Raw genomic sequence first — 26222 nt, forward strand, 5'->3', positions numbered from 1 at the left:
CATGGACCTCAGCATCCACATCCCATGGACCTCAGCATCCACATCTTATAGACCTGAGCATTCAAATCCCATGGAGCTGAGCATCCACATCCCATGGACCTCAGCATCCACGTTCCCATGAAGCTGAGCATCCACATCCCATGGACCTGAGCACCCACATCCCCATAGACTTGAGCATCCACATCCCATAGACCTGAGCATTCACATCCCATGGACCTGAGCATCCACATCCCATGGACCTGAGCATCCACATCCCATAGACCTGAGCATCCACATCCCATAGACCTGAGCATCCACATCCCATGGACCTGAGCACCCACATCCCCATAGACTTGAGCATCCACATCCCATAGACCTGAGCATCCACATCCCATGGACCTGAGCATCCACATCCCCATGGATGGGCCTAAGGAGGTTCAGGAGGTCCCTGAGGCACCCCGGAGCCCCTGCAGCCGCATCCTCACCCCTTCACCAGCTCCACGACCAGGAAGTCGTTGCCATTGCCGCTGTTGAAGAGGATGAGGCCGTCGGGCGTCGTGGTCTTGAACTGGAAGAAGAGGTGCATGGAGGAGTAGGCCTGGAGCGTGGCCAGCGCCACGTAGGACCCGCGCCCGCGGAAGGCCACCGGATCGGCCACGATGGTGCGGCGGCCGAAGCGGGCGTTGAGCTCGCAGGAGCTGATGTCCCCGTTCTTGCAGAGGTCCAGGTAGGGCTGCCCGTTGAAGAGGAGCCCGCTGAGGTGGCCCAGGAAGTTGGAGGGCACCACGGCCAGGAAGCGCCGCTCCGTCACGATGCCCGTCTCGATGTTGTGGTACTCGAGGCGGATGTGGGAGCCCGACATCTGCCCTGCGGGGGGCAGCAGGGGCATGTGGGTGTCCCCAGGTACTGCCTCCCAGTGAGACGTGGCCCCATGGAGCTGAGCACCCATAACCCATGGAGCTGAGCATCCACATCCCATGGAGCTGAGCATCCACATCCCATGGAGCTGAGCATCCACATCCCATGGAGCTGAGCATCCACATCCCATGGAGCTGAGCATCCACATCCCATGGAGCTGAGCATCCACATCCCATGGAGCTGAGCATCCTTAACCCATGGAGCTGAGCATCCACATCCCATGGAGCTGAGCATCCACATCCAATGGAGCTGAGCATCCACATCCCATGGAGCTGAGCATCCACATCCCATGGAGCTGAGCATCCTTAACCCATGGAGCTGAGCATCCTTAACCCATGGAGCTGAGCATCCACATCCCATGGAGCTGAGCATCCTTAACCCATGGAGCTGAGCATCCATGACCAAGCCCCCCCATCCTCCTGGGCTGTTCCCCCATCCCCATGTCCCGGGGTCCCGGGGTCCACACACCTTCGACGGTGACGTTGTCAACAGAGAGCTGGAGGCTGCGCCCGCGCCGCAGCACCCGCACCGAGTGCCACTCGTTGTCATCCAGCTTCTGCCCCGCAAACAGCGTCTCGGGGCCCTTACCTGGGGGACACGGGACACAGCGTGACAGGGGACACAGTGTGACAGGGAACACGGGACACAGTGTGACACGGGACACAGCGTGACAGGGAACACGGGACACAGTGTGACAGGGACACAGCGTGACAGGGAACACGGGACACAGCGTGACAGGGGACACAGCGTGACAGGGAACACGGGACACAGTGTGACAGGGGACACAGCGTGACAGGGAACACGGGACACAGCGTGACAGGGGACACAGCGTGACAGGGAACACGGGACACAGTGTGACAGGGAACACGGGACACAGCGTGACAGGGGACACAGTGTGACAGGGAACACGGGACACAGTGTGACAGGGGACACAGTGTGACAGGGAACACGGGACACAGCGTGACAGGAGACACAGTGTGACAGGGGACACAGTGTGACAGGGAACACGGGACACAGTGTGACAGGGGACACAGTGTGACAGGGGACACAGCGTGACAGGGAACACGGGACACAGCGTGACAGGGGACACAGTGTGACAGGGAACACGGGACACAGCGTGACAGGGGACACAGCGTGACAGGGAACACGGGACACAGTGTGACAGGGGACACAGCGTGACAGGGAACACGGGACACAGCGTGACAGGGGACACAGCGTGACAGGGAACACGGGACACAGTGTGACAGGGGACACAGCGTGACAGGAGACACAGTGTGACAGGGAACACGGGACACAGTGTGACAGGGGACACAGTGTGACAGGGGACACAGTGTGACAGGGAACACGGGACACAGCGTGACAGGGGACACAGTGTGACAGGGGACACAGTGTGACAGGGGACACAGCGTGACAGGGAACACGGGACACAGCGTGACAGGGGACACAGCGTGACAGGGAACACGGGACACAGTGTGACAGGGGACACAGCGTGACAGGGAACACGGGACACAGTGTGACAGGGGACACAGCGTGACAGGAGACACAGTGTGACAGGGAACACGGGACACAGTGTGACAGGGGACACAGTGTGACAGGGGACACAGTGTGACAGGGAACACGGGACACAGTGTGACAGGGGACACAGTGTGACAGGGAACACGGGACACAGTGTGACAGGGGACACAGCGTGACAGGGAACACGGGACACAGTGTGACAGGGGACACAGCGTGACAGGGGACACAGCGTGACAGGGAACACGGGACACAGCGTGACAGGGGACACAGCGTGACGGGGACACAGCGTGACAGGGAACACGGGACACAGTGTGACAGGGGACACAGCGTGACAGGGAACACGGGACACAGTGTGACAGGGGACACAGCGTGACAGGGAACACAGCGTGACAGGGAACACGGGACACAGCGTGACAGGGGACACAGTGTGACAGGGAACACGGGACACAGTGTGACAGGGGACACAGCGTGACAGGGAACACAGCGTGACAGGGAACACGGGACACAGCGTGACAGGGGACACAGCGTGACAGGGAACACGGGACACAGTGTGACAGGGGACACAGCGTGACAGGGGACACAGCGTGACAGGGAACACGGGACACAGCGTGACAGGGGACACAGTGTGACAGGGAACACGGGACACAGTGTGACAGGGGACACAGCGTGACAGGGGACACAGCGTGACAGGGAACACGGGACACAGCGTGACAGGGGACACAGCGTGACAGGGGACACAGCGTGATGGGGACACAGTGTGACAGGGGACATGGGACACAGGACATGGGATAGCGGGATATAGGACAACGGGATATGGGACACAGGACAGTGGGCTACGGGACACTGGGATATAGGACACCAGGATAGGGGGTCACTGGGACATGGGTCACCAGGACACTGGGAGAGCGGGACATGGGGACACCGTGACTGTGGGACACGGGGACACCGGGCACCAGGACAATGGGAACAGCCGAGTGACACTGGGCACTGATGGGTGACACCGGGTGACACTGGGCACCGACGGGTGACACTGGGCAACACTGGGCACCGATGGGTGACACCGGGTGACACTGGGCACCGACGGGTGACACTGGGCGACACTGGGCACCGACGGGTGACACCGGGTGACACTGGGCACCGATGGGTGACACTGGGCGACACTGGGCACCGATGGGTGACACCGGGTGACACTGGGCACCGATGGGTGACACCGGGTGACACTGGGCACCGACGGGTGACACCGTGCACACAACTCCAACCCCTCCATGCAAACCCCATGCACCCCCCCAAGCAAACAGCGTGTGCATGCATGTGCTCCCCTTCATGCCGTGTACACACACACGTGTACACACACAGACATGTACACAAACGTGTGCACACATGTACACACATACATGCACACACAGACATGTACACACACGTGTGCACACATGCACACACAGACATGTACACACACGTGTGCACACACATACATATGCGCACACATGTACAGATATGTACACACACGCGTACACACGCATGTACACACATGTACACACATGCGCGCACACACATACACACACGCATGTACACATACACATGTGCACACACATACATGTACACACACGTGCACACACATGTTCACACACGTACACACACGTACACACACATGTGCGCACACATGTATACACACGCATGTACACATACACATGTGCACACACACATACATGTACACACATGTGCACACACACGTGCACACACATGCACACACACACTCACGTACACACGTGTGCACTGGCTGGGGGAGGCGGGGTAGGGTGTGAGCCCATGTGTGTCCACGTGGGGCGTGCGCATGTGTGTGCGTGCTCCCAGGCTGGGCGTGCACACGCGTGCTGGTGCACCGCTACAGCGCGTGGCTGCGCACACGCGTGTGCCCCCGTGCACGGCTGCAGCACATGCGTGTGGCCACAGGCGTGTGCGTGTCACGTGTGTGCACGCGTGGGCCTTGGGGGGGTGGGTTTGGGGTCGCCTGGGTCCCCCTTGCACGGGGTGTGTGGGGGGGCACATCCTGGTGCACGAGGACCCCCCTGTTCCTCACACACACTCCTGTGTCCCACCCCTATGGGGACCGGGGGGGCCCAGTGCAGGGTGGGGGGGTCACCCCTACAGGGGACCGGGTTTGGGGGGGGGTCACCCCTATAGGGGACCTCGTTTGGGGCAGGTTCAGCCATATAGGGGAGCCAGGGGGGCCCAGGCGTTGAGGGGGTCACCCCTACAGGGGACCCGGGTTTTGGGGTGCCACCCCTATAGGGGACCCGGTTTGGGGGGGTTCCAGCCACATTATGAGGGGGGAGGTCCAGGACCCTGGTTACGGGGGGGAGTCAGCCCCTATAGGGGAGCCGGGGGGACCCAGGCGTTAGGGGGGGGTCACCCTATAGGGGACCCGGTTTTGGGGGGGGGTCACCCTATAGGGGCCGGGGGGACCCAGGCGCTGGGCGCCCCCGGGGGTCCCGCACTTACTGGGGTTGCAGCCCACGCGCACGCAGTCTGAGGAGAGAAGAGGAGCGGGATCAGCCCTTCGGAGCCACCGGAGCCACCGGAGCCAGCGCCCCGGGGACGAGCGGCCGGGACCCGGGTGCCAGCGGGAATGGGGCAGGAATGGGGTGAGAATGGGGTGGAATCGGGGGGGGAATGGTATTGGGGTGGGACTGGGGACTGGGGTGGGGATTAGACTGGGATGGGACTGGGGATGGGATTGGAACTGGGATGGGACTGGCTTAGGATCGGGCTGGGGTTGTACTGGAATGGGGTGTGACGGGATGGGATGGATGGGTGGGATGGGATGGGAGGGACTGATGGAATGGGACAGGATGGGATGGGATGGGAATGGGAAGGGATGGATGGGAACAGCACTGGGCTGTGCTGGGGGGGTGTCAGGGTATTGGTGGCACCTCAGGGGGGTCCTGGCCTTGGCAGGGCCCAGCCCAGTGGATCCAGGGGGATCCCAATGGAATCCGGGGCTGGGCCCCCCCTCGTCAACCGCTGGGGGCTGGGGGGACAAATGCGCTGGGACCGGGGGGGGGGAGCCCAATCCCATGGGGGAGACCCCAAAACCACAGCGGGGTCTCCAACCCCATGGGGGTCCCCAAAACCATGGGAGGGGGCCCCAATGCAGGGGGGATCCCCAACCCCACAGGGGGTCTCAGCCCCTCTGGGGGTCCCAGCGCTGAGCCCCAAGTGGCAGCGGGGGGGAGGTCACGAAGAACCCAAACCCGGGGGGGGAGAGGGGATGGGACGGGACCCGACGGGGACACAACGGGGAAGGAGGGACCAGAGCCAGCTCCTGTGACCCCCCCCCCCACCCCGAGGTGCTGCTTTGGGGTCCCAAGTGTGGGATTGGGGGGGCTCGGGGGTCCTTTGGGTGGCAGGAGCCGGGTGTGGGGCTCACCCAGGTTCACCGTGAGCTTCATGCGGGCTCCATCCAGCTCCAGGCGCAGGGTATCGGCCGAGTGCCGGGACGTGGTGGCCAGGACCAGCCCGTAGGCGCGGGGGGACATGAACCGCAGGGACACGTCCTCGGCCTCGGTCTGCGCCGTGCCCGGCACCAGGATCTTCAGGTACATGCTGCCGTCGTAGCTCAGCACCGCCGCCTCTGGGGGGCAATGGGGGGGCCGTCACCGTGCGCCCCACATCGGGGCACCCAGCGCTGTGGAGCTGGGCTCTAGGGGATCCCCTAACCCAGGGTCTCCAGTACCTGGGTACCCCATCCCCAGGGCACCCAGGGGTACTGGGGGGCACCCAAAGGTCCTGCGCGACACCGCAGTGTCCAGGGGTCTCCACGTATCCAGGGGCCACAAAGGGGTCCCCATACAGCTGGGGGTCACCCATGGGGGGGATGGGTGCCCATGTATTTGGGGTTGTGGGTCCCCATGCACTGGGGGGGTGTCCCCATTTGGGGGTGTCCCCACTCCAGGACATGCCCCCATGCACGGGGTGCAGGTCCTCATTGAGAGTGGGTGCCTCCATGCAGAGGGGTGTCCCCATTCCAGGGGTATCCCCACGCCTGAGGGGGTATCCCCATGCACTGGGGGCGTCCCCATTTAGGGGCTGTCCTCATGCAGGGTGGGGGGTCCCCATGCACAGGGAGGTGTCCCCCCTCACGGGGGTGTCCACATATAGGGGGTGTGTCCCCATTTGGGGGTGTCCCCGTGCAGAGGTAGGTATCTCCATGCAGATGTGTGCATTCCCATAAAGGGGGGGTGTCTCCATACAGGAGGGTATCCCCATACAAGGGTGTCCCCATACAGGGGTATCCCCATACAGGGGTGTCCCCATACAGGGGTGTCCCCATACAGGAGGGTATCCCTATACAGGGGTGTCCCCATACAGGGGTATCCCCATACAGGGGTATCCCCATAGAGGGGTGTCCCCATACAGGGGTGTCCCCATACAGGAGGGTATCCCTATACAGGGGTATCCCCATACAGGAGGGTATCCCCATACAGGGGTGTCCCCATACAGGGGTATCCCCATACAGGGGTGTCCCCATACAGGAGTGTCCCCATACAGGAGGATATCCCTATACAGGAGGGTATCCCCATACAGGGGTGTCCCCATACAGGGGTATCCCCATACAGGGGTGTCCCCATACAGGGGTGTCCCCATACAGGAGGGTATCCCCATACAGGGGTATCCCCATACAGGGGTGTCCCCATACAGGGGTGTCCCCATACAGGAGGGTATCCCTATACAGGAGGGTATCCCCATACAGGGGTATCCCCATACAGGGGTGTCCCCATACAGGGGTGTCCCCATACAGGAGGATATCCCTATACAGGAGGGTATCCCCATACAGGGGTGTCCCCATACAGGGGTGTCCGTTCCCCCCCCCCGGACGCACCGGTCTCGCAGCGCGGTCCCAGGTACCCGGTCCCGAGGCAGTCGCAGGTGAAGCGGTTCCACCCCTCTCGGCAGAGTCCTCCGTGCCGGCAGGGGGCGCTGTCGCAGTGCCGGGCGGGCTGGCGCACACAGGAGGGCGCCACGCCGGGGTGCGGGCGCGCCGCCGCCAGCGCGGGCAGGTCGCGCGCGCGGCCGTGGATCGCGAGGTCGCGAACGCAGCCCACGAACCCCCCCCGCGGCGCGGCCCAGAGCGCGGGGGGCAGCGGGGACCCCGGCGGGGCCCCCCCCAGGAACAGCCCCGCGTCCAACCAGAGCTCCTCGGCATCGCCCCCGGCCAGGAACGGCGTCCGGCGGCTGTTGACGGACACCGAACCTGCGGGGCACAACACGGGAGAGGGTGGGAGGGGGCAACGGGGGATGTGGAGATACGGGATTGGGATGTGGGGAGAGGAGATATGGGATATAGGGATGTGGGGATGTGGGATAGGGGATGTGGAGATACGGGATTGGAATGTGGGGAGAGGGGAGAGGGGGAATGGGGACGTGGGGATGTGGAGATACAGGATTGGGCTGTGGAGATAGGAGATACGGGATATAGGGACGTCGGGATGTGGGGACATGGATGTGTGAGATACGGGATATGGAGATATGGGATGTGGGATATGGGGACATAGGTATGAAATATGGAAATATGGGACATGGGATACGGGATGGGGGACATGGGATGTGGAATATGGGATGTGGGACATGGGATATGGAGATACGGGATAGAGGGACATGGGATGTGGAATATGGAAATACGGAGATATGGGATATGAAGGTATGGGATGTGGGGTATGGAGATACGGGATGTGGGGACATGGAGGTAGGCGATGTGGGATATTTGATAGGGGATATGGAGATACGGGATATGGAATATGGAGGTGTGGGTTATGGGATATGTAGATAGGGGATGCGGGATATGGGATATGGAGATACGGGATGTGGGATATGGGGACATAGGGTGTGAAATATGAAGATATGGGGACACAGGATATGGGATGGGGAATATGGGATATGAGATTTGGGATATGGAGATACAGGACAGCAGGACATGGGATTTGGAATATGGAGATACAAAGATGTGGGATATGAAGGTATGGGATGTGGGGACATGGAGATGTGGGATATGGGGTATGGGGACATGGAATGTGGAATATGGGATATGGAGATACAGGATACGGGATATGTGGACATGGAGATAATGGGTGTGGAATATGGAGATATGGGATATGGGGACATGGAAGTGTTGGATGTGGGATGTGTGGATACGGGAACATGGGGATGATGGGGACATAGGATGTGGGACATGGGGCTATGGAGACACCCCCCCACCCTCCCCCCTCCGCACACCCGCAACCCCTCCCTTGCAGCCCCTTTGCAGGCCCCAGTGCCCCCCCCCGCGCCCCGCGACCCCTCCGAGCACCAGCCCCTTCCTCCCGCCCCCCCGCGCCCCTTTCCGCTCACCTCTGCGCCCGTCCCGCTGCACGTCCACGTGGCACCATTCGCCGTCGGTGACCTTGCGGGCGCTGGCGCGCAGCCGCGTGTCCCCGGCGCCCATGGCCAGCAGCAGGTAGAGGTGCCCGTCCAGCAGCTCCAGCGCCAGGAAGTGCGGCCGGGGGGGACCGGGCCCCGGCGCCTGCCCCTGCCCCAGCAGCAGGAGCCCGTTGGGCTCTGTGGTGCGGAAGTCGAAGGAGACGGAGCCGGTGCGGGCGGGCGGCCAGGGCGGCAGCGCCAGGAAGGCCTGGGGGGTGCCGAAGGTGACGGGCTCCGGCGCGGCCACGGGCTCGCAGCGGAAGAGCAGGGCCCCGTGCAGGGTCACCCGCGCGTCCCCCTCCTGTGCCAGGCGCGACAGCTCCAGCTTGAAGTCGTTGTTCTTGTAGATCACCTGCGGGCGCGAGCGGCGGTCACGTGTGGCACACGTGGGGCCTCGTGTAACGCGTGTCGTGTGTGTCACGTGTGTGTCACGTGTGTGTCACACGTGGGGCCTCGTGTAACACGTGTCGTGTGTGTCACGTGTGTGTCATATGCGGGGCCTCGTGTAACACGTGTCGTGTGTGTCACGTGTCACATGTGGGGCCTCATGTAACAAGTGTCGTGTGTCACGCATGGGGCCTTGTGTAACACACATCATGTGTGTCATGTGTGTCCTCGTGTAACACGTGTAATGTGTGTCACATTTGTGGCCTTGTGTAACACGTGTCGTGTGTCACACGTGTGTCCTCATGTAACACATGTCGTGTGTGTCACGTGGGGCCTTGCGTAACGTGTCGTGTGTGTCGTGTGTCACATGTGGGGCCTCGTGTAACACGTGTCACGTGTGTCAAGCATGGGGCCTCATGCAGCACGTGTCACGTGTGTCCTCGTGCAACACATGTCACATGTGTGGCCTCGTGCAGCACGTGTCATATGCGTGTGGCCTTGTGTAACACGTCATGTGTGTCACACATGTGTGCCCTCGTGAAGCAAGTGTCACGTGTGTCACACGCGTGTGTCCTCAAGCAACACGTGTCATGTGTCCCTCTGCACCCCTCCGTGTGTCTCCATGCACCACATGGCCCCATGGCCCACGTGTCCCTGTGTCCCTCTGCACCCTGCCACACGTCCTTGTGCACCACGTACCCACCCATGCCCTCATGCACCCCATGTCCATGCGCACCCCATGCCCCCATCCCCATGCCCTGTCCCCCCCATCACTCACGTCCTTGAGGCAGCCCATGAAGTTGTTGCTGACGGGGGACCCCGGGAGGTCGGCGGTGTTGGGGGACCCCCCCACGTAGAAGAAGTCGTCAGAGCCCAGCATCGTGTAATCCTCCTGCGTGTACCCCGTCGTGGTCAGGATCCCGTCCACCGAGATCGTCACCTGCGGCACGAGTGCGCACGGCCTCAGCGCCGGCCCCCCCCTGCCCAACAGCGTGTCCGGGGGGGGGGCCCAAGGGGACTGGGGGGACATGGGGGGCAATGGGGACATGGGGATGGAGGGGACATGGGGGGAGATGGAGGACATGGGGGGGACATGGGGCTGTGGGGGTGCAATGGGGGACATGGAGATGCGGAGGATATGGGGGGGCAATGGACGACATAGGGGACATGGGGATGTGGGGGTCATGGGAGGAGATGGGGGGCAGTGGGGAGCAGTGAGGACAGGGTGGCCCGAAGGCACAAGGGGGCAGTGGGGACAAGGGGACGATGGGGACAGGGAGACAATGGGGTGGCCCCAAGGGACCGAGGGGCATGGGGATGGGGTGACAATGGGGACAAGGGGATGGGGGGGTGGCGCTGGGGGGGGTTAGTATCGAGTTTTGGGGTCCTCAGAACCAAGCTCAGACGATAAATGGCTGTTAGTGGGGGCAGTGCGCGCAGGCGTGCAAGGGGCGTGCAATGGGGGTGCAAGGGCACGAGCGAGCGTGCAAGGCGTGTGCAGGGGCATAGGGACAGCGGGAGCACCAGGGCCCTGGAAGGGATAGGGCAGCCCCATGTGCAGCTTGCACACGTGTGTAAGCACACGCATGCACACACACACACACACGTGTGAGCACACACATACACGCACACGTGAGCACACACATACACATGCACACGCACACACACGTGTGAGCACACACATACACGCACACGTGTGAGCACACACAGGCACATGTGAGCACACACAAGCACACGCACACATGAGCACACACATGCACATGCACACACATGTGAGCACGCACACGCACACACACGTGTGCGCACACACATACACATGCACACGCACGCACACGTGTGAGCACACACATACACATGCATACGCACACACGTGTGAGCACACACATACACATGCATACGCACACACGTGTGAGCACACACATGCACACACACACGTGTGAGCACACACATGCACACACGCACCCCGTGCACTGGTACCTGCACACGCAAACTTGCACCCCCCCCGCGGCCCTTGCACGAATGGACACACGTGCACACGCACACAGTGCATGGACCTCGCACCATTACACGCCAGTGCACCCCCCCTGCACCAGTCCTGCCCCTTGCACCAGTGCACACTCGTGCATTCCCCCCTCCCTTGCAATTTGCACACCCACCCTGCAATGGTTCTGGCCCTGGTGCTCTGCCAGCAGCACCCATGGGGGGGGGGGGGGGCAAGGAGATGGGGAGGGGGCAAGGAAGGCCTTGGGGGGGTCACAGTGTTAGTGAGCCATGCGGGGCGTGCAAGGGGCGTGCAAGGGGCGTGCAAGGGCTCCGTGCAGGCAGCGGGGCCGGGGGGGGGGGGAGCGGGGGGGGTCCCGCTGCCTGCGCGGGGGGGGGGGGGGGGGGTAGGGGCGAAGCTGCCCACGGGCTTGTCCTGAAAACGCCGTTTCTGTCCTCATTTGGGGGAGGGGCCACCCCGAAACCTGCCCCCACCCCCCCATAGCGACCCCGCCCCCCACGAGCCGGGTTTTGGGCTGAAAGCACCCCAAAAAGTGGGGTTTGGGGCCTCAGGTCAACCCCCCCCGTGGAAAACCAGCCCCCTCCTCCCCATCCCAGGAGGGGTTTTGGGGTGAAATCGGCTGGGTTTGGGTCTGCGTAGCTCAGGCCCGGCTGCCTCCTAAGGGGGGAGGGGGGTCAGATGGATCAAAACCCAAAGAAAATGCCCCAAAATGGGGCTTTGAGACCCCCCCCATTGAGCAGCAGAGACCCCCCCCCCCCCCGCGGGGCAGGATTTGGGGGGGAAATGGGGGGGTTTGGCATCAGGGAGAAAGGGCTTAGGAAACTGCTCAAAATCCCACGAATTCACCCTAAAAGGAGGGGGTTGGGACCCCCCCATCAGGTCCCTGACCCAAAATGGGCTTCTTTTGGGGGAAAATGGCTGGGTTTGGCATCGGGGAGCTGAGGACCGGTGGTGAAGCCCTGACTGCAGCGGGAGGCATCAAATGTCCCCAAATCCCAAGAATTCACCCCAAAACGAGGGCAGGGGGTGAGGGTGGGAACTGACATCACCCTCCTGAGGAAAAACATTCCCCTGCTGACCCCAAACGGGCTTATCTGGGGGGAAACCCGACTGGGTTTAGCGTCGGGGAGCTGAGGTCTGGTGGCGATGCCCTTCATGCAGTGGGCGGTATCAAATTGCCCAAAATCCCAAGAATTCACCCCAAAACCGGGGCTGGGGGGGGTCACCTCACCCCCCCTCTCCACACACACACAAACACACACCCCCCCCCATCCAGGCTGTGTTTTGGGGGGAAACCGGTTGCTTTGGCATTGGGGACCCGCGGGGTTTTTTAGGGGGGGGGGGGGGGGGTCCAGCCCCACGTGGCAGGAACGGGGCCCGGGGGGGTGTGGGGGGGCCGAGGCGAAGCCAAGGGGGAACAAGAGAGTGATAACTACCAGGTAATGCAGTTTGTTTACCATAGCGTGTCCGATCCCTGCGTGCTGGCGCCGGGGGGAGCCGGGGGGGGACAAAACACAGCAAACAGTGACTCTTCCCGCAGCTTTGGGCCATGTTCGGGGGGTGTTTGGGGGCATTTTGGGGGGCGTTTGGGGGGGATGTTGGTTTATTACGAGGGGGAGGGGCCCCCCCAGGATTAGTTGGGGGCACTTGGTTAGTGGGGGGGGGGGCCCCGGAGGCGGGAAGCGTGTTAGTGGCACGCGCACACACAGAGGGGGGGGGGCGTTGCACAAGGAGGGAAAAGGGGGGGGGGCGTTGCACGAGGGGGGTGGGAGCAAAGGGGGGCTGCGCCCACCTTGGGGGAGAGCAGCAGAGTTGTTGTTGGGGGGGGGCACTGACACCCCCGAGGGAGCCCAGCACTGGTGTCCCAGTGCTCCCAGCTGGGTCCTGGACCAAGGAACCAGTGCTCCCGGTTGGGTACTGGATCAAAGAACCACTGATCCCAGTGCTCCCAGTTGGGTACTGGACCAAGGAACCACTGCTCCCAGAGTTCCCAGTTGGGTATCAGACCAAGGCACCAGTTTTCCCAGTGCTCCCAGTTGGGTGTTTGACCAACATGTTCAGTGCTTCCCAGCTGGGGAGTAGCCCCCAGTGTCCAACACCCCCAGTTGGGTACTGGACCAAGGCAACCAGTGCTCCCAGTAGTCCCAGTTAGGTAGTTCACCAACACACACATGCTCCCAGCTGGGGAGCAGACCCTGGTGTCCATCACCACCAGTTGGGTACTGGACTAAAATGCTCAATGATCCCAGTGCTCCCAGTTGGGGAGCTGCCCAAGACACCCAGCACCCCCAGTTGGGTGGTTGAACAGCATGGCTGGTGTTCCCAGTTGGGCAGTTGACCAAGGTCAGGTGGTTGACCATCATGTCCAGTGCTTCCAGTGCTCCCAGTTGGGGAGGTCACCAAGACACCCATTGCCCTCAGCTGGGCACTTGACCATCATACCCAGTCCTCCCAGCTGGGCAGTTGACCAAGGTTGGGTGCTCGACCAAGACACCCAGTTCTTCCAACTGAATACTGGACCAAGACACCCACTGACTTCAGTTGGGTGCTTTACCAGGGCACTCATTGTCCTCAGCTGGGTGCTTACCTAAGTCACTCATTGTCCTCAGTAGGGTGCTTGACCAAGGCACCTCTTGCTCCCAGTTGAGTATTGGACCAAGGCACCCATTGCTCCCAGCTGGGGATATCACCAAGACACCCGCTGCCTTTGGCTGGGGAGCTGTCCAGGGTTGGGTGCTTGACCAAGGCACCCATTGCCCTCAGTTGGAGAGCTGTCCAGGGTTGGGTGCTTGACCAAGACACCCAGTGCCAAGACACCATTGCCCCCACCTGGGGAGCTGACTATCACACCCACTCCTCCTAGCTGGGCAATTGACCGAAGTTGGGTGCTTGACCAAGACACCCATTGCTCCCAGTTGGGGAGATCACCAAGACATCCATTGCCATTATGTGGGCATCCCATCCAGTCCTCACAGTTGGGTGGGTGCTTGACCAAGGCACCCAGAGCTTCCAGTTGCACACCAGACAAGGCACCCATTGCCTTCAGTTGAGTGCTTGACCAAGATACTCATTGCCCTCAGCTGGGTGCTTGAAGAAGACACCCATTGCCCTCAGCTGGGCACTTGACAAAGACATGCATTGCCCTCAGTTGGGCACTTGACCATCCCACCGAGTCCTCCCAACGGGGGAGCTGACCAAGGTTAAGTGCTTGACCAAGGGACCCAGTGCTTCCAGTTGAGTACTGGACAAGACACCCATTGCCCTCAGTTGGGTGCTTGACCAAGACACTCATTGCCCTCAGTTGGGTGCTTGACCAAGACCCCTCTTGCTCCCAGTTGAGTATTGGACCAAGGCACCCATTGCTCCCAGCTGGGGATATCACCAAGACACCCGCTGCCTTTGGCTGGGGAGCTGTCCAGGGTTGGGTGCTTGATCAAGACACCGATTGCCCTCAGTTGGGTGCTTGATCAAGACACCGATTGCCCTCAGTTGGGTGCTTGATCAAGACACCCATTGCCCTCAGTTGGGTGCTTGACCAAGACACCCATTGCCCTCAGTTGGGTGCTTGATCAAGACACCCATTGCCCTCAGTTGGGTGCTTGACCAAGACACCGATTGCCCTCAGTTGGGTGCTTGACCAAGACACCCATTGCCCTCAGTTGGGTGCTTGATCAAGACACCCATTGCCCTCAGTTGGGTGCTTGACCAAGACACCCATTGCCCTCAGTTGGGTGCTTGATCAAGACACCCATTGCCCTCAGTTGGGTGCTTGATCAAGACACCCATTGCCCTCAGTTGGGTGCTTGATCAAGACACCCATTGCCCTCAGTTGGGTGCTTGATCAAGACACCGATTGCCCTCAGTTGGGTGCTTGATCAAGACACCGATTGCCCTCAGTTGGGTGCTTGATCAAGACACCGATTGCCCTCAGTTGGGTGCTTGACCAAGACACCCATTGCCCTCAGTTGGGTGCTTGACCAAGACACCCATTGCCCTCAGTTGGGTGCTTGACCAAGACACCCATTGTCCCCAGTTGAGCCCTTGTCCATCCCGCCCATTGCCCCGGTGCCCAGCGGCGCCCCTGGCCGTACCTGCCGCAGGTTGCGGGTGACGCGGATGTCGTGCCAGTCATTGTCGTTGAACTTGCCATTGACGGGCTCCACCAGCGCCTCGAAGGCGCCGGAGCCCAGGTTGATGACGAGCCACACAGCGCCGCTCTTGAGCGAGAGGTTGACGTAGTCAGCCGCCTTGCCCGTGTGCAGCAGCAGCCCATTGCGCTGCGCCGTGCGGAACGACAGCGTCAGCTCGTCCGTGCTGCTCTGGATGGGGTTGTGCGACAGGTCGTAGCAGAAGAACTCGTTGCCTTTGAAGGTGGCCACGTACTCATCCCGGCCTGCGGGGACCCCGGGGATGCAGCGTCAGCGCAAGGGGAGCGGTGGTGGTGGTGTGGGAACAAGGGATTGCAATGGGGGATAGGAAGAGGACCTTAAACAGGGACCTTGCGGTGGGATCTTGCAGTTGGGACCTTGCAGCAGGGTTGGGATGGTGGGCACCGGGGTCATGATGGGCACGGGGGATTGCAGTGCGGGTTTGGAACAGGACCTTCCACCGGGACCTTGCACTGGGGGCTTGGAATGGGGTTTGCACCAGGGATCTTGAATGGGGACCTTGCACCAGGGGGTGCGGTGGTGTTTGGTGGGCACAAGGGTTGAATGCGGGGATGGAGACAGGGGATTGCAAGGGGGGATTGGAACAGGACCTTGCAATGGGACCTTGCACCAGGGGCTTGGAATGGAGACCTTGCACCAGGGGCGTGTGGTGGTGGTGGTCACAAGGGGATTGCAACGGGGGCTTGCAAGGGGGATCTTGCACCAGGACCTTGCACCAAGGACATTGTGTGGTGACCTTGCACCAGGGGCTTTGCAACTGGATCGTGCCCCAAGGACTTTGCACCGGGGACCGTGCTCTGGGGGCTTGAGTGTGGCCCTTGCACCAGGGGCTTGCACGAGGACTTTGCAAGTGGATCTTGCCCAGGGAGCCTTGCACTGGGGTCTTTGCAACAGGGTCTTGCACTGGCCCTTGCTCCGGGCTTCCCCATGGGGGCTTGCCCCAGGGCTTACAAACAGGGACCTGGCAACACGAGCGTCGCACCAGGGCCCTGCAGCGCCGGTCCCTTGCACGGGGGCCTTGCACGAGGACTGCAAGGGGGGGTGCAGTGCGGGTGGGCCCGCAAGGGCTGTGCTCACGGTGCAAGGCTGCGGCCACCCCTGCGCATTCCCAGTCGCAGCCCCGTGTGCAGCGCATTGGCACACGCGGGCGTGCAAGGGCGGCCACAGGCACACGCGCCCGGGGCACGTTTGTGTGTGCAGCTTCACACCTGAGCGTGCAACGGCAGCTGGGGGGCGGTCTGCGTGTGCGTGCACAGGTGTGTGTGCGCACAGGTGTGTGCGTGTACAGGTGTGCGTGTACGTGTGTGTGCACATGTGTGTGCGTGCACATGTGTGCGCGTGCACATGTGTGCGCGTGCACGTGTGTGCATGCACGTGTGTGTGCGTGTACGTGTGTGTGTACATGTGCGTGTGCATCTACATGTGTATGTATGTGAAAGCATGTGTGTGTGTGTACGTCTGTGCGTATAGATGTGTGTGAGTGCAAGCACATGTATGTGCATGAGCGTGCAGCTGTATGCATGTGCAAGCATATATGTGTGCGTGTAGATGTGTGAGTGCACACGTGTGTGCATGTGCGAGAACATGTGTGTGCCTGAGTGCGCATATGTGTGTACATCTATGTGCATGCCCATATGTGTGCGTGTGGACATGTGTGTGTGTTAATGTGTCTTCGTGTACGTGTGTGAGTGCACATGTATGTGCATGTCTGTGCGTGTGTACATGCGTGTGCATGCCCATACGTGTGCGTGTGCATGTGCAAGTGTGTGAGAACACGTGTGCATGTGTGTGACAACACGTGTGTGTGCATGTGTGTGAGAACATGTGTGTGCGAGAACACGTGTGTGAGAACACGTGTGTGTGAGAACACGTGTGTGCATGTGTGTGAGAACACATGTGTGTGAGAACACGTGTGTGTGCATGTGTGTGAGAACATGTGTGTGTGAGAACACGTGTGTGAGAACACGTGTGTGCATGTGTGTGACAACACGTATGTGTGCATGTGTGTGAGAACACGTGTGTGAGAACACGTGTGTGTGCATGTGTGTGAGAACATGTGTGTGTGAGAACACGTGTGTGAGAACACGTGTGTGTGAGAACACGTGTGTGTGCATGTGTGTGAGAACATGTGTGTGTGAGAACACGTGTGTGAGAACACGTGTGTGTGAGAACACGTGTGTGAGAACACGTGTGTGTGAGAACACGTGTGTGCATGTGTGTGAGAACACGTGTGTGTGCATGTGTGTGAGAACACATGTGTGTGAGAACACGTGTGTGTGCATGTGTGTGAGAACACGTGTGTGCATGTGTGTGAGAACACATATGTGTGCATGTGTGTGAGAACACATGTGTGTGAGAACACGTGTGTGTGCATGTGTGTGAGAACACGTGTGTGCATGTGTGTGAGAACACGTGTGTGTGCATGTGTGTGAGAACACGTGTGTGCATGTGTGTGTGAGAACACGTGTGTGTGCATGTGTGTGAGAACACATGTGTGTGAGAACACGTGTGTGTGCATGTGTGTGAGAACATGTGTGTGTGAGAACACGTGTGTGAGAACACGTGTGTGTGAGAACACGTGTGTGCATGTGTGTGAGAACACGTGTGTGTGCATGTGTGTGAGAACACATGTGTGTGAGAACACGTGTGTGTGCATGTGTGTGAGAACATGTGTGTGTGAGAACACGTGTGTGTGCATGTGTGTGAGAACACGTGTGTGTGCATGTGTGTGAGAACACGTGTGTGTGAGAACACGTGTGTGTGCGTGTGTGTGAGAACACGTGTGTGTGCATGTTCATGCGTGTGCGTGCGCACGCGTGTGCAGGTCACTGACCTTTCGCCGCCTGCTGGATCTCGCCGGCGCCGCGGCCGGTTCCCCCCTCGGTGACCTCGGCGGGCCCTGGGGAGGGGGGGGTCACGGGGGGTCACACGCGTGTGCACAGGCGCGAACACACGCCCGGGCGGGCCCCCCCCCCTGCACGACGCGGGGGGGGGGGTGGGTGTGTGCGGGGGGGGATGGGACCGAGGGGGCTCCCTCAGTCCGCGTGCGGGGGGGGGGGCGCGTGTGCAGGGCCTCGTGCCCGTGCAAGGAGCTGCCCCTCCCCCTCCCCTCCCCCTTCCCCTCCCCCCCCCGTCCCCGCGCGAGGCGGCCGCCCCTCCCCCCCCCGTGTCCACGAACCACAGACACGATGCGGGGGAGGGGCGGGGGGTGGCGGTGACGCTGATGACGCTGGTGATGACGTCGAGGGGGGGGGTCGGTGATGACGGTGAGGATGAGGATGGCGCGGGGGGGGGGGGGGAGGGGTCGCGTCATTACCTTGGCCGGTGACTCGCAGGTGGGCGGGGCCTGGGGGGGCGGAGCCAAAGGAAAACGCGGGAAAAGCGGAAGTGGAAAAGGGAAAGTTCCGGGAGAAGAAAGTGAAAGTGGTGAAAGAGCGCGAGAGCGGCTTGGGGGGAGGGGAGAAGGAACGAAAGTGAAAGTTATGGGGGGGGGGAACGAAAATGGGGGGGAAAAAGTGAAAGTGGTGGAGGAAAAAAGGGGGAAATGAGCAAAAAAAGGAGAAATGTTGAAAAATGGAAAAGTGAAAGGGGAAAAGGGGGGAAAAAAGGAGGAAAAAAGGGAAAAGAATCAAAAGTGGCAAAAGGGAAAGAAAAGGGAAAGTCGTGGGGAGGGGGATGGGAAAAGGGGAAATGAGAAATGAAAAGTGAGGAAAAAGGGGAAATGAATCCGAGAAAGGGGGAAAAGAGATAAAAATGGGGAAAATGATTTTTAAAAAGGAAAATAAGAAGGGAAAAATAATTTTGAAGGGGAAAATGTGAAAAAAGGGGAAATGGTGGAAAAAGGGGAAATTAAAGAAGAGGGAAAGGTTCAAAGAGGGAAAATTAAAGAAAGGGAAAATGATGTTTAAAGGGAAAATAAAATAAACCACGAAAATTATGAAATTTTAACACAATTTAATAAAGGAAAATGAAGCAAAAAAGGAAAAGGATCAAGAAAGGAAAATAATTTTAAAATGGAAAACGGGAAAAAAGGAAAAATGGTGAAAAGGAAAAAATGAAAAGGAAAATATGACAAAAAAGGTAAATGGTAAAAAGAAGAATAATAATAAAAAATAAAAATAATTTTAAGAGGAACAAAATAAGCAAAGAAAAAGTTTCAAAAGTTTCAAAATAAAAAAAAGTTTAAAAGGAAAATGAAAAAAAGAAAAATAAATTTTTAAAGGGAAAATGGGAAAAAATGGGGAAATGATCGAAAAAGGGAAAAAGTTAAAAAGGGGAAAAATAAAAATGTAAAAAGAAAAAAGGGGGAAAATTAAAAAAGGGAAAAATACAGAAAAGGGAAAATTTTAAAGGAAAAAATAAAAAGAGGAAAAATAGAAAAAACAAAAAGGGGAAATTAAAAATTGGGAAATAGCAAAAAATCAAAAAAGTATAAAAGGGAAAAAAACAATGGGGAGAACAACGTAAAAAGTGGGAAAATTAAAAGAGAAAAAGAAAAAAGGGAAGAAATCAAAAAGGGGAAAATAAAAAAAGCAAAACAGGGAAAAAAGGGGGGAAATGACAAAGCAAAATGTTAAAAAAGGGGAAAAACGATGAAAACTCTCAAAAAGAACTAAAAAAGCCGAATCCGGAGTTTCCGCCCAAAGGACACGATCGCTCCCGAGAGCCCGGGAGGGGGGGTGGGGTGTGGGTGACGTCACCGCGGGCCCCGTCACAACTTAAAGCGCTTTAACTTGTGACGGCATCGGGCGATGCCGGGGGGGGGCGGGGCGGGCGCGGGGCCAGGAGCGGGGGGGGAGGGGCCAACATAGGACCCGCCCCTCCCCCCCCCCCCTTTTCCCGCGGGTTTTTCCCCAACTCGTGGCGGGAAAAAACCCCCCGAGGAGGGGGGGGGGAGGGGATGAGACACGGGGAGGGCGGGGCGAGCCTCGCGCGGGGACACGCCCCGCCCCTCCAGCGCGAACGCGCCTCCCTATTGGCTGCCGGTGCGCCTTCATTTGCATAACCCCGCCCTTCCTCAAAACCCACCCGGCGCCGCAGCGCCCCCGCGAGGGTTCGTGGTTTGCATCGCGCCGTCCTATTGGGTGGGGGAGGGTGGTGACGTCATGCGGGTGACGTCATTGCACGAGCCTCGTGCGTTGCACACGGCCCTGCTCCCGGCACGGCACGGCTGCTGGGCCGGGCACCAGCCCCTGCCCTGTGCTAAACCTGCTCTGCACCCCCTGTGAGCCTTGGATAACCCCTCCACTTGTCCCCTGCACAACCCCCTCTTTGTCCCCTGCACAACCCCCTCTTTGTCCCTTGCACAACCCCCCCTTTGTCCCCTGCACAACCCCCCCTTTGTCCCTCCCACAACCCTCTTGTCCCTTGCACACCCCCCCTCGTGCCTTGCACACCCCGACTCACCTTCCACGGCCGGTTCTTCCTCTGGGGGTCCAGGCAGCAGCAGGGGAAGGGCAGAGGCGAGAGTGAGCGGGACCCTCGTGCCCCCCCCCGTGACACCAGCCCGACCCCGTGCCCTTGGGTGACCTTGGGAAAGTGGGGGGGGGGGGCCTTGCACCACGGTTGTGTTGCAGGGGGGGTGCAGTGCACGGCCCAGGGGGTGTTGCACGCCCTGGTGCAATTTGCGCACCCTGACACATGTCCCGGGGGGTTGAATGCCTTTTGCACGCCCACAGGGACCCCACATCACACACAGCACCCATAGCTCCCCATAGCACCCCACTGCACCCAAGAAGGACCCTGCACCCTATGGCGCAGCCCACAGCCCCCCACAGGTCCCTGTGCCCTATGGGAGAGTGCGTCCTGTCCCCCCTCCCATCCCATCCCCCCTTCAAGGACGCGCCCAGTTCGACCGTTCCCCTAGCACCGCACCCCAGCGACCGTCACCATGGCAACGGGTCAGGTGCCAGCATCACCATGGCAAAACAGCCCCAGCATCACCATGGTAGCCTATCCCATGCATCACCATAGCAACCGATCCCCTGCACAACCATGGCAACCTAGCACTGGCATCACTGTGGCAACCCATCTCCTGCATCACCATGGCAACCCATCTCCTGCATCACCATGGCAACGGGCCTGGGAGATGCTGTCGCTATGGCAATGCTGCCGGCTGTCACCGGTACTCAGCAGGGACGTGTGCGAGGGGGGTCTTGCACAAGGGGGACCTTGCACAAGGGCCTCAGGGGACACCCAGCTTTTGCCGGCACCCCGGGGTCACACAGGCCCCGGGGCCTTGCACGAGTGTGTGCAAGGGCACCAGGACGTGCGACTCCACAAGGGCGTGCAAGGGCACATGGGGGTGCAAGGGCCCCCAGTTGTGCAACGACACAAGAGCGTGCAAGGGCACCGGGACGTGTGATTGCACAAGGGCGTGCAAAGGCACGGGGGTGTGCAAGGGTGTGCATGGGCACGGTCATGGTCACAAGGGTGTGCATGGGCACGAGGACATGGAGCAACCCGAGGACATGGAGCAACCCAAGGACATGGTGAGACACGTGTCCATGGGCACCACCAGGACACAAGGGGATAGAGGAACCCGAGGGGGCAGCCGTAAAGCAGCGCTGCGAGGATGCACAATGAAACCAAGAGGATGGGGACAGACACCAGGACACGAGGACATGAGGACACCAGGACATGGAGCAACACAAGACCACGACACCACGAGGATGTGCAACACCACAAGGACACAGACGTGGCCAGACGACGATGACAGCACATGGCACAAAGGGGATGTGAGGACATGGAGAGCGTGAGCATGAGGATGTGCAACAGCCCAGAGCCATGGTGGGACTGAGGCCACTGTGAGATGGAGAAACACCAGAGGGGCAGAGGTGAGGCCACCAACACTGTGAAGACAACGTCCAGCACCATGGAGGCACCAACGCCATGAGCATGTCCAAGACCACAGAGATGTCAATGCCATGATGTCCAGCACCACAAAGATGGGTGTTGATGTTGTTCACAAAGATGTTGTCCAGCACCATGAGGGCAGCATCCAGTACCATGAAGGAATCAGCACCACAAAGATGTCAACACCGTGAAGACGTTGTCCAACACCATGAAGGCATCACCCACACCATTGGAGGAATCCAATGCCATGAAGACATCAACACCATGAAGATGTCTGACACCATGAAGACTTCCGATGCCATGAAGATGTCAACACCACAAAGATGCAAAGATGTCAACACTATGAAGACATCCAACACAATGACAACATCGTCCAACGCCATGAAGACAAGGTCCAACACTGTGGAGGCGTCCAATGCCATGAAGGCATCAACACCACAAAGACGTCTGACACCATGGAGGCATTCAATACCATGAAGAAGACATTGCCCAACACCACAGTGAGGTTGTCAACACCATGACATTGTCATCTAACACCATGAAGGCATCAACACCACAAAAATGTCAACGCCACGAAGATGTTGTCCAACACCATGAAGATGTCCAGAGCCATGAAGACATTGTCTAACACATTGGCAGTGTTGTCCAACACCGTGAAGGCATCAACACCACAAAGATGTCAATGCTATGAAGACGTCAGTGCCTTGAAGATGTCTAACGCCATGATATCATCCAAAACTATGAGGACATTGTCCCACACCATAAAGACATCCAGTGTCACGAAGACATCAATGCCATGAGGATGTCCAACACCATTGCAACATCCAGCGCCAAGAAGGCAACCGCCACGACCATAAAGATGTCAATGCCATGAAGGCATTCAATGCTACGACAGTATCATCCAGCTCCACAAAGATGTCAGCCAATGCCATGGAGACATTGTCCAACACCGTGAAGACGTCATCCAACACCATGACAGTGTCATCCAATGCCATGAGGACATTGTCCAACACCGTGAAGATGTCATCCAACACCATGACAGCATCATCCAATGCCATTGAAGACATGGTCCAACACCACAAAGACCTCATGCAACACCATGACAGTGTCATCCAACACCACGAACACATCATCCAATGCCATTACAGCACCATCCAATGCCATGAATACATTATTCAACACCATGAAGATGTCATCTAACACCATGACAGCATCATCAATGCCACGAAGACATTGCCCAGCACCATGAAGATGTCATCCAACGCCATGAAGACATTGTCCAACACCATAAAGGCATCATCCAACACCATGACAGCATCATCCAATGCCATGAAGACATTGTCCAACACCATAAAGACATCATCCAACACCATGCCAGCATCATCCGATGCCATGAAGACATTGTCCAACGCCATGAAGATGTCATCCGATGCCATGAAGACATGGTCCAACACCACAAAGACATCATCCAACACCATGACAGCATCATCTGATGCCATGGAGACGTTGTCTAACACCATCAAGATGTCAGCCAATGCCATGACAGCATTATCCAGTTCCATGAATACATTGTCCAACACCATGAACATGTCATCCAATGCCATGACAGCATCATCCAATGCTATGGAGACATTGTCCAACACCACAAAGACATCATCCAATGCCATGACAGTGTCATCCAATGCCATGAAGACATTGTCCAACGCCATGAAGATGTCATCCGATGCCATGAAGACATGGTCCAACACCACAAAGGCATGATCCAACACCATGACAGCATGATCCAACACCATGACATCATCATCCAATGCCATGGAGACATTGTCCAACTCCACAAAGACATCATCGAATGCCATGAAGACATGGTCCAACACCACGAAGACATCATCCAACAGCATGACAGTGTCATCCAATGCCATGAATACATTGTCCAACGCCATGAAGACGTCATCCAATGCCATGAAGACATTGTCCAACACCACAAAGACAATGCCCAACACCAGGAGCACACAAAGACACGGAGAAGCCCAACCCCGCAACCCCACAGGGACGTGAGACCCCGGGAAGCCACAAGGATCCGGTGTCACCACCTGCCAGCGATGAACCCGCGCCGACCCCCCCCTCACTGCTCACCTTCGGCACAGAAGGGCCCGCGGTGGCCGGTGCCGGCGCAGTCGCAATGGGGCTCCCCGCGGCGCAGGGTGCAGCGGCCGCCGTGCGCGCAGGGCGGGTGCCGTGCGCAGCGCTCCTGCCCCTCTCCCCGCACGCCGTGCGCGCCCAGCAGCGCCGCGGGGACGTCGCCCACCTTCAGGTTGGCCACCCAGCCCCGGAAGGGCGCCTCGTACTTGACGGTGCTGAGGGTGAGCGCCGAGAGCCGCACGTCGGGCGGGATCCCCCCCACGAACAGGTCGCTGGCCACCAGCATCTCGGCGCGCTTGGAGCGCACGGCGCCGGCGCGCGCGTCCCCGTCCACGGCCAGCGCGGTCTCGCGGGCGTTGCGGGTGAGCAGCACCATGTGCCAGCGCCCGTCGCTCACCACCGCCGGCGGCTGCACCGTGGCGGGCTCGGCGCAGGCGATGGCGAAGCGCAGCCGCAGCCGCCCCTCGGCCACCAGCAGCTCCAGGAAGTCGCAGTTGCCGCCGTCGTCCAAGTAGAGCAGCAGGGCCCGGGAGATGTTGGTCTTCAAGCTGAAGCTCAGTTGACCACCGGCACCCGGTGCCCAACGCCCGTAACGCGCCCATTGGCCCGGGGCGCCCCCAAACTCCAGTGCGGCCCCCGAGGCCACTGGGAGCAGGAGGGACCCCAAGGTCAGCAGCACCAAGCTCAGGTGGGGGCCCAAAGGGACACGGGGACATCGATGGGATGGGGGGGCCCGGTTGGATGTGGGGGTGTTGTGGAAATCGGGCTCTAAGTGGGCTGTGGAGCCCTGGGTGGACACAGAGTCCTGGTGGACCTTCAAGTCTAGACATGCCATGGGGCTGTGGTTGACCTTGGGCTCTACATGGGCCGTGGGGTTAAGGTTGACCTTGGTCTCTAGATGGTCCTTGGAGGCTTGGTGGGCTCTGGAGTCTTGTTGGACCTTCAGAACTAGATGGGCCATGAGGCCTTGGTTGATCTTGGGCTCTAGATGGGTGTCGGGGTCTTGGCTGGCCATTGAGCTTTCATGGACCTTCATGTCTAAATGGGCCATGGGGCTTTGGTGGACCTTGAGCTCTCTGTGGGTCTTGGAGGCTTGGTTGGCCATAGAGCCTTGGTGGACCATGAGGTCTAGATGGGCTGTAGGGGCTTGGTTGACCTTGGGTTCGAGATAGTCCTTAGAGCCTTGGCTGGCTGTGGGGCCTGGGCAGACCTTCCCATCTAACCGGGCCATGGAGCTGTCATTGACATTGGCCTCCAGCTGGTTCTGCGAGCTTTGGGTGGCCATGGAGCCTTGCTTGGCCTTAGTCTCTGCATGGTCCTCAGAGCCTTGATGAGCCATGGAGCCCTTGTTGGCCATTGAGCCTCTGTTGACCATGAAGTCTTGGCTGACCTTAGTCTTTAGATGGTCCTGGGGCCCTTGGGTGGCCAAGGAGACCTGGCGGGCTTTAGTCTCTAGATTGACCATGGAGCCTTGGTTGGCCATGGAGCCTTGGTTGGCCATGGAGCCTTGGTTGGCCATGGAGCCCTGGTTGGCCATGGAGCCTTGGTTGGCCATGGAGCCCTGGTTGGCCATGGAGCCTTGGTTGGCCATGGAGCCTTTGTTGACCATGGAGCTGTGGTTGACCATGGAGCTTTGGGTGGCCATGGAGCCTTTGTTGACCATGGAGCTGTGGTTGGCCATGGAGCCCTGGTTGGCCCCTGGGGTGGCCGCAGTCTCTGAGTGCCCCTCGGTGCCCATGTCCTGGGTCATGGGGTGTCTCAGTGCGTTGGGGGGGGCCCTGCGGGGGCCCTGGGGGGGGGGCCCG

The 26222-nt window shown here is 59.4% G+C and overlaps 1 protein-coding gene across 1 annotated transcript in view; it reads right to left on the reverse strand.

Moving 5' to 3' along the window:
• LOC308230822 (neurexin-2-like) overlaps positions 1-26167 on the reverse strand; it is a gene marked incomplete at both ends in the record, with an annotated part of 47795 nt that extends 21628 nt beyond the window's left edge. The window contains 17 exons of the mRNA XM_080635779.1: positions 465-846; positions 1366-1485; positions 4912-4938; positions 5840-6043; positions 7292-7663; positions 8797-9217; positions 10031-10192; positions 12712-12735; positions 15346-15647; positions 16375-16452; positions 18257-18322; positions 18740-18869; positions 20830-20952; positions 22506-22725; positions 23122-23364; positions 23482-24368; positions 24419-26167. Of these exons, the coding sequence (XP_080491905.1) occupies positions 465-846; positions 1366-1485; positions 4912-4938; positions 5840-6043; positions 7292-7663; positions 8797-9217; positions 10031-10192; positions 12712-12735; positions 15346-15647; positions 16375-16452; positions 18257-18322; positions 18740-18869; positions 20830-20952; positions 22506-22725; positions 23122-23364; positions 23482-24368; positions 24419-26167 (5510 nt within the window). The remainder of the gene's footprint in view (positions 1-464; positions 847-1365; positions 1486-4911; positions 4939-5839; positions 6044-7291; positions 7664-8796; positions 9218-10030; positions 10193-12711; positions 12736-15345; positions 15648-16374; positions 16453-18256; positions 18323-18739; positions 18870-20829; positions 20953-22505; positions 22726-23121; positions 23365-23481; positions 24369-24418) is intronic.
• Between the last annotated feature and the right edge of the window lie 55 nt (positions 26168-26222).

This window comes from Psittacula echo, assembly GCF_963264785.1.
Source record: "Psittacula echo genome assembly, chromosome: 28".
NCBI classification, from domain to species: Eukaryota; Metazoa; Chordata; class Aves; order Psittaciformes; family Psittacidae; genus Psittacula; species Psittacula echo.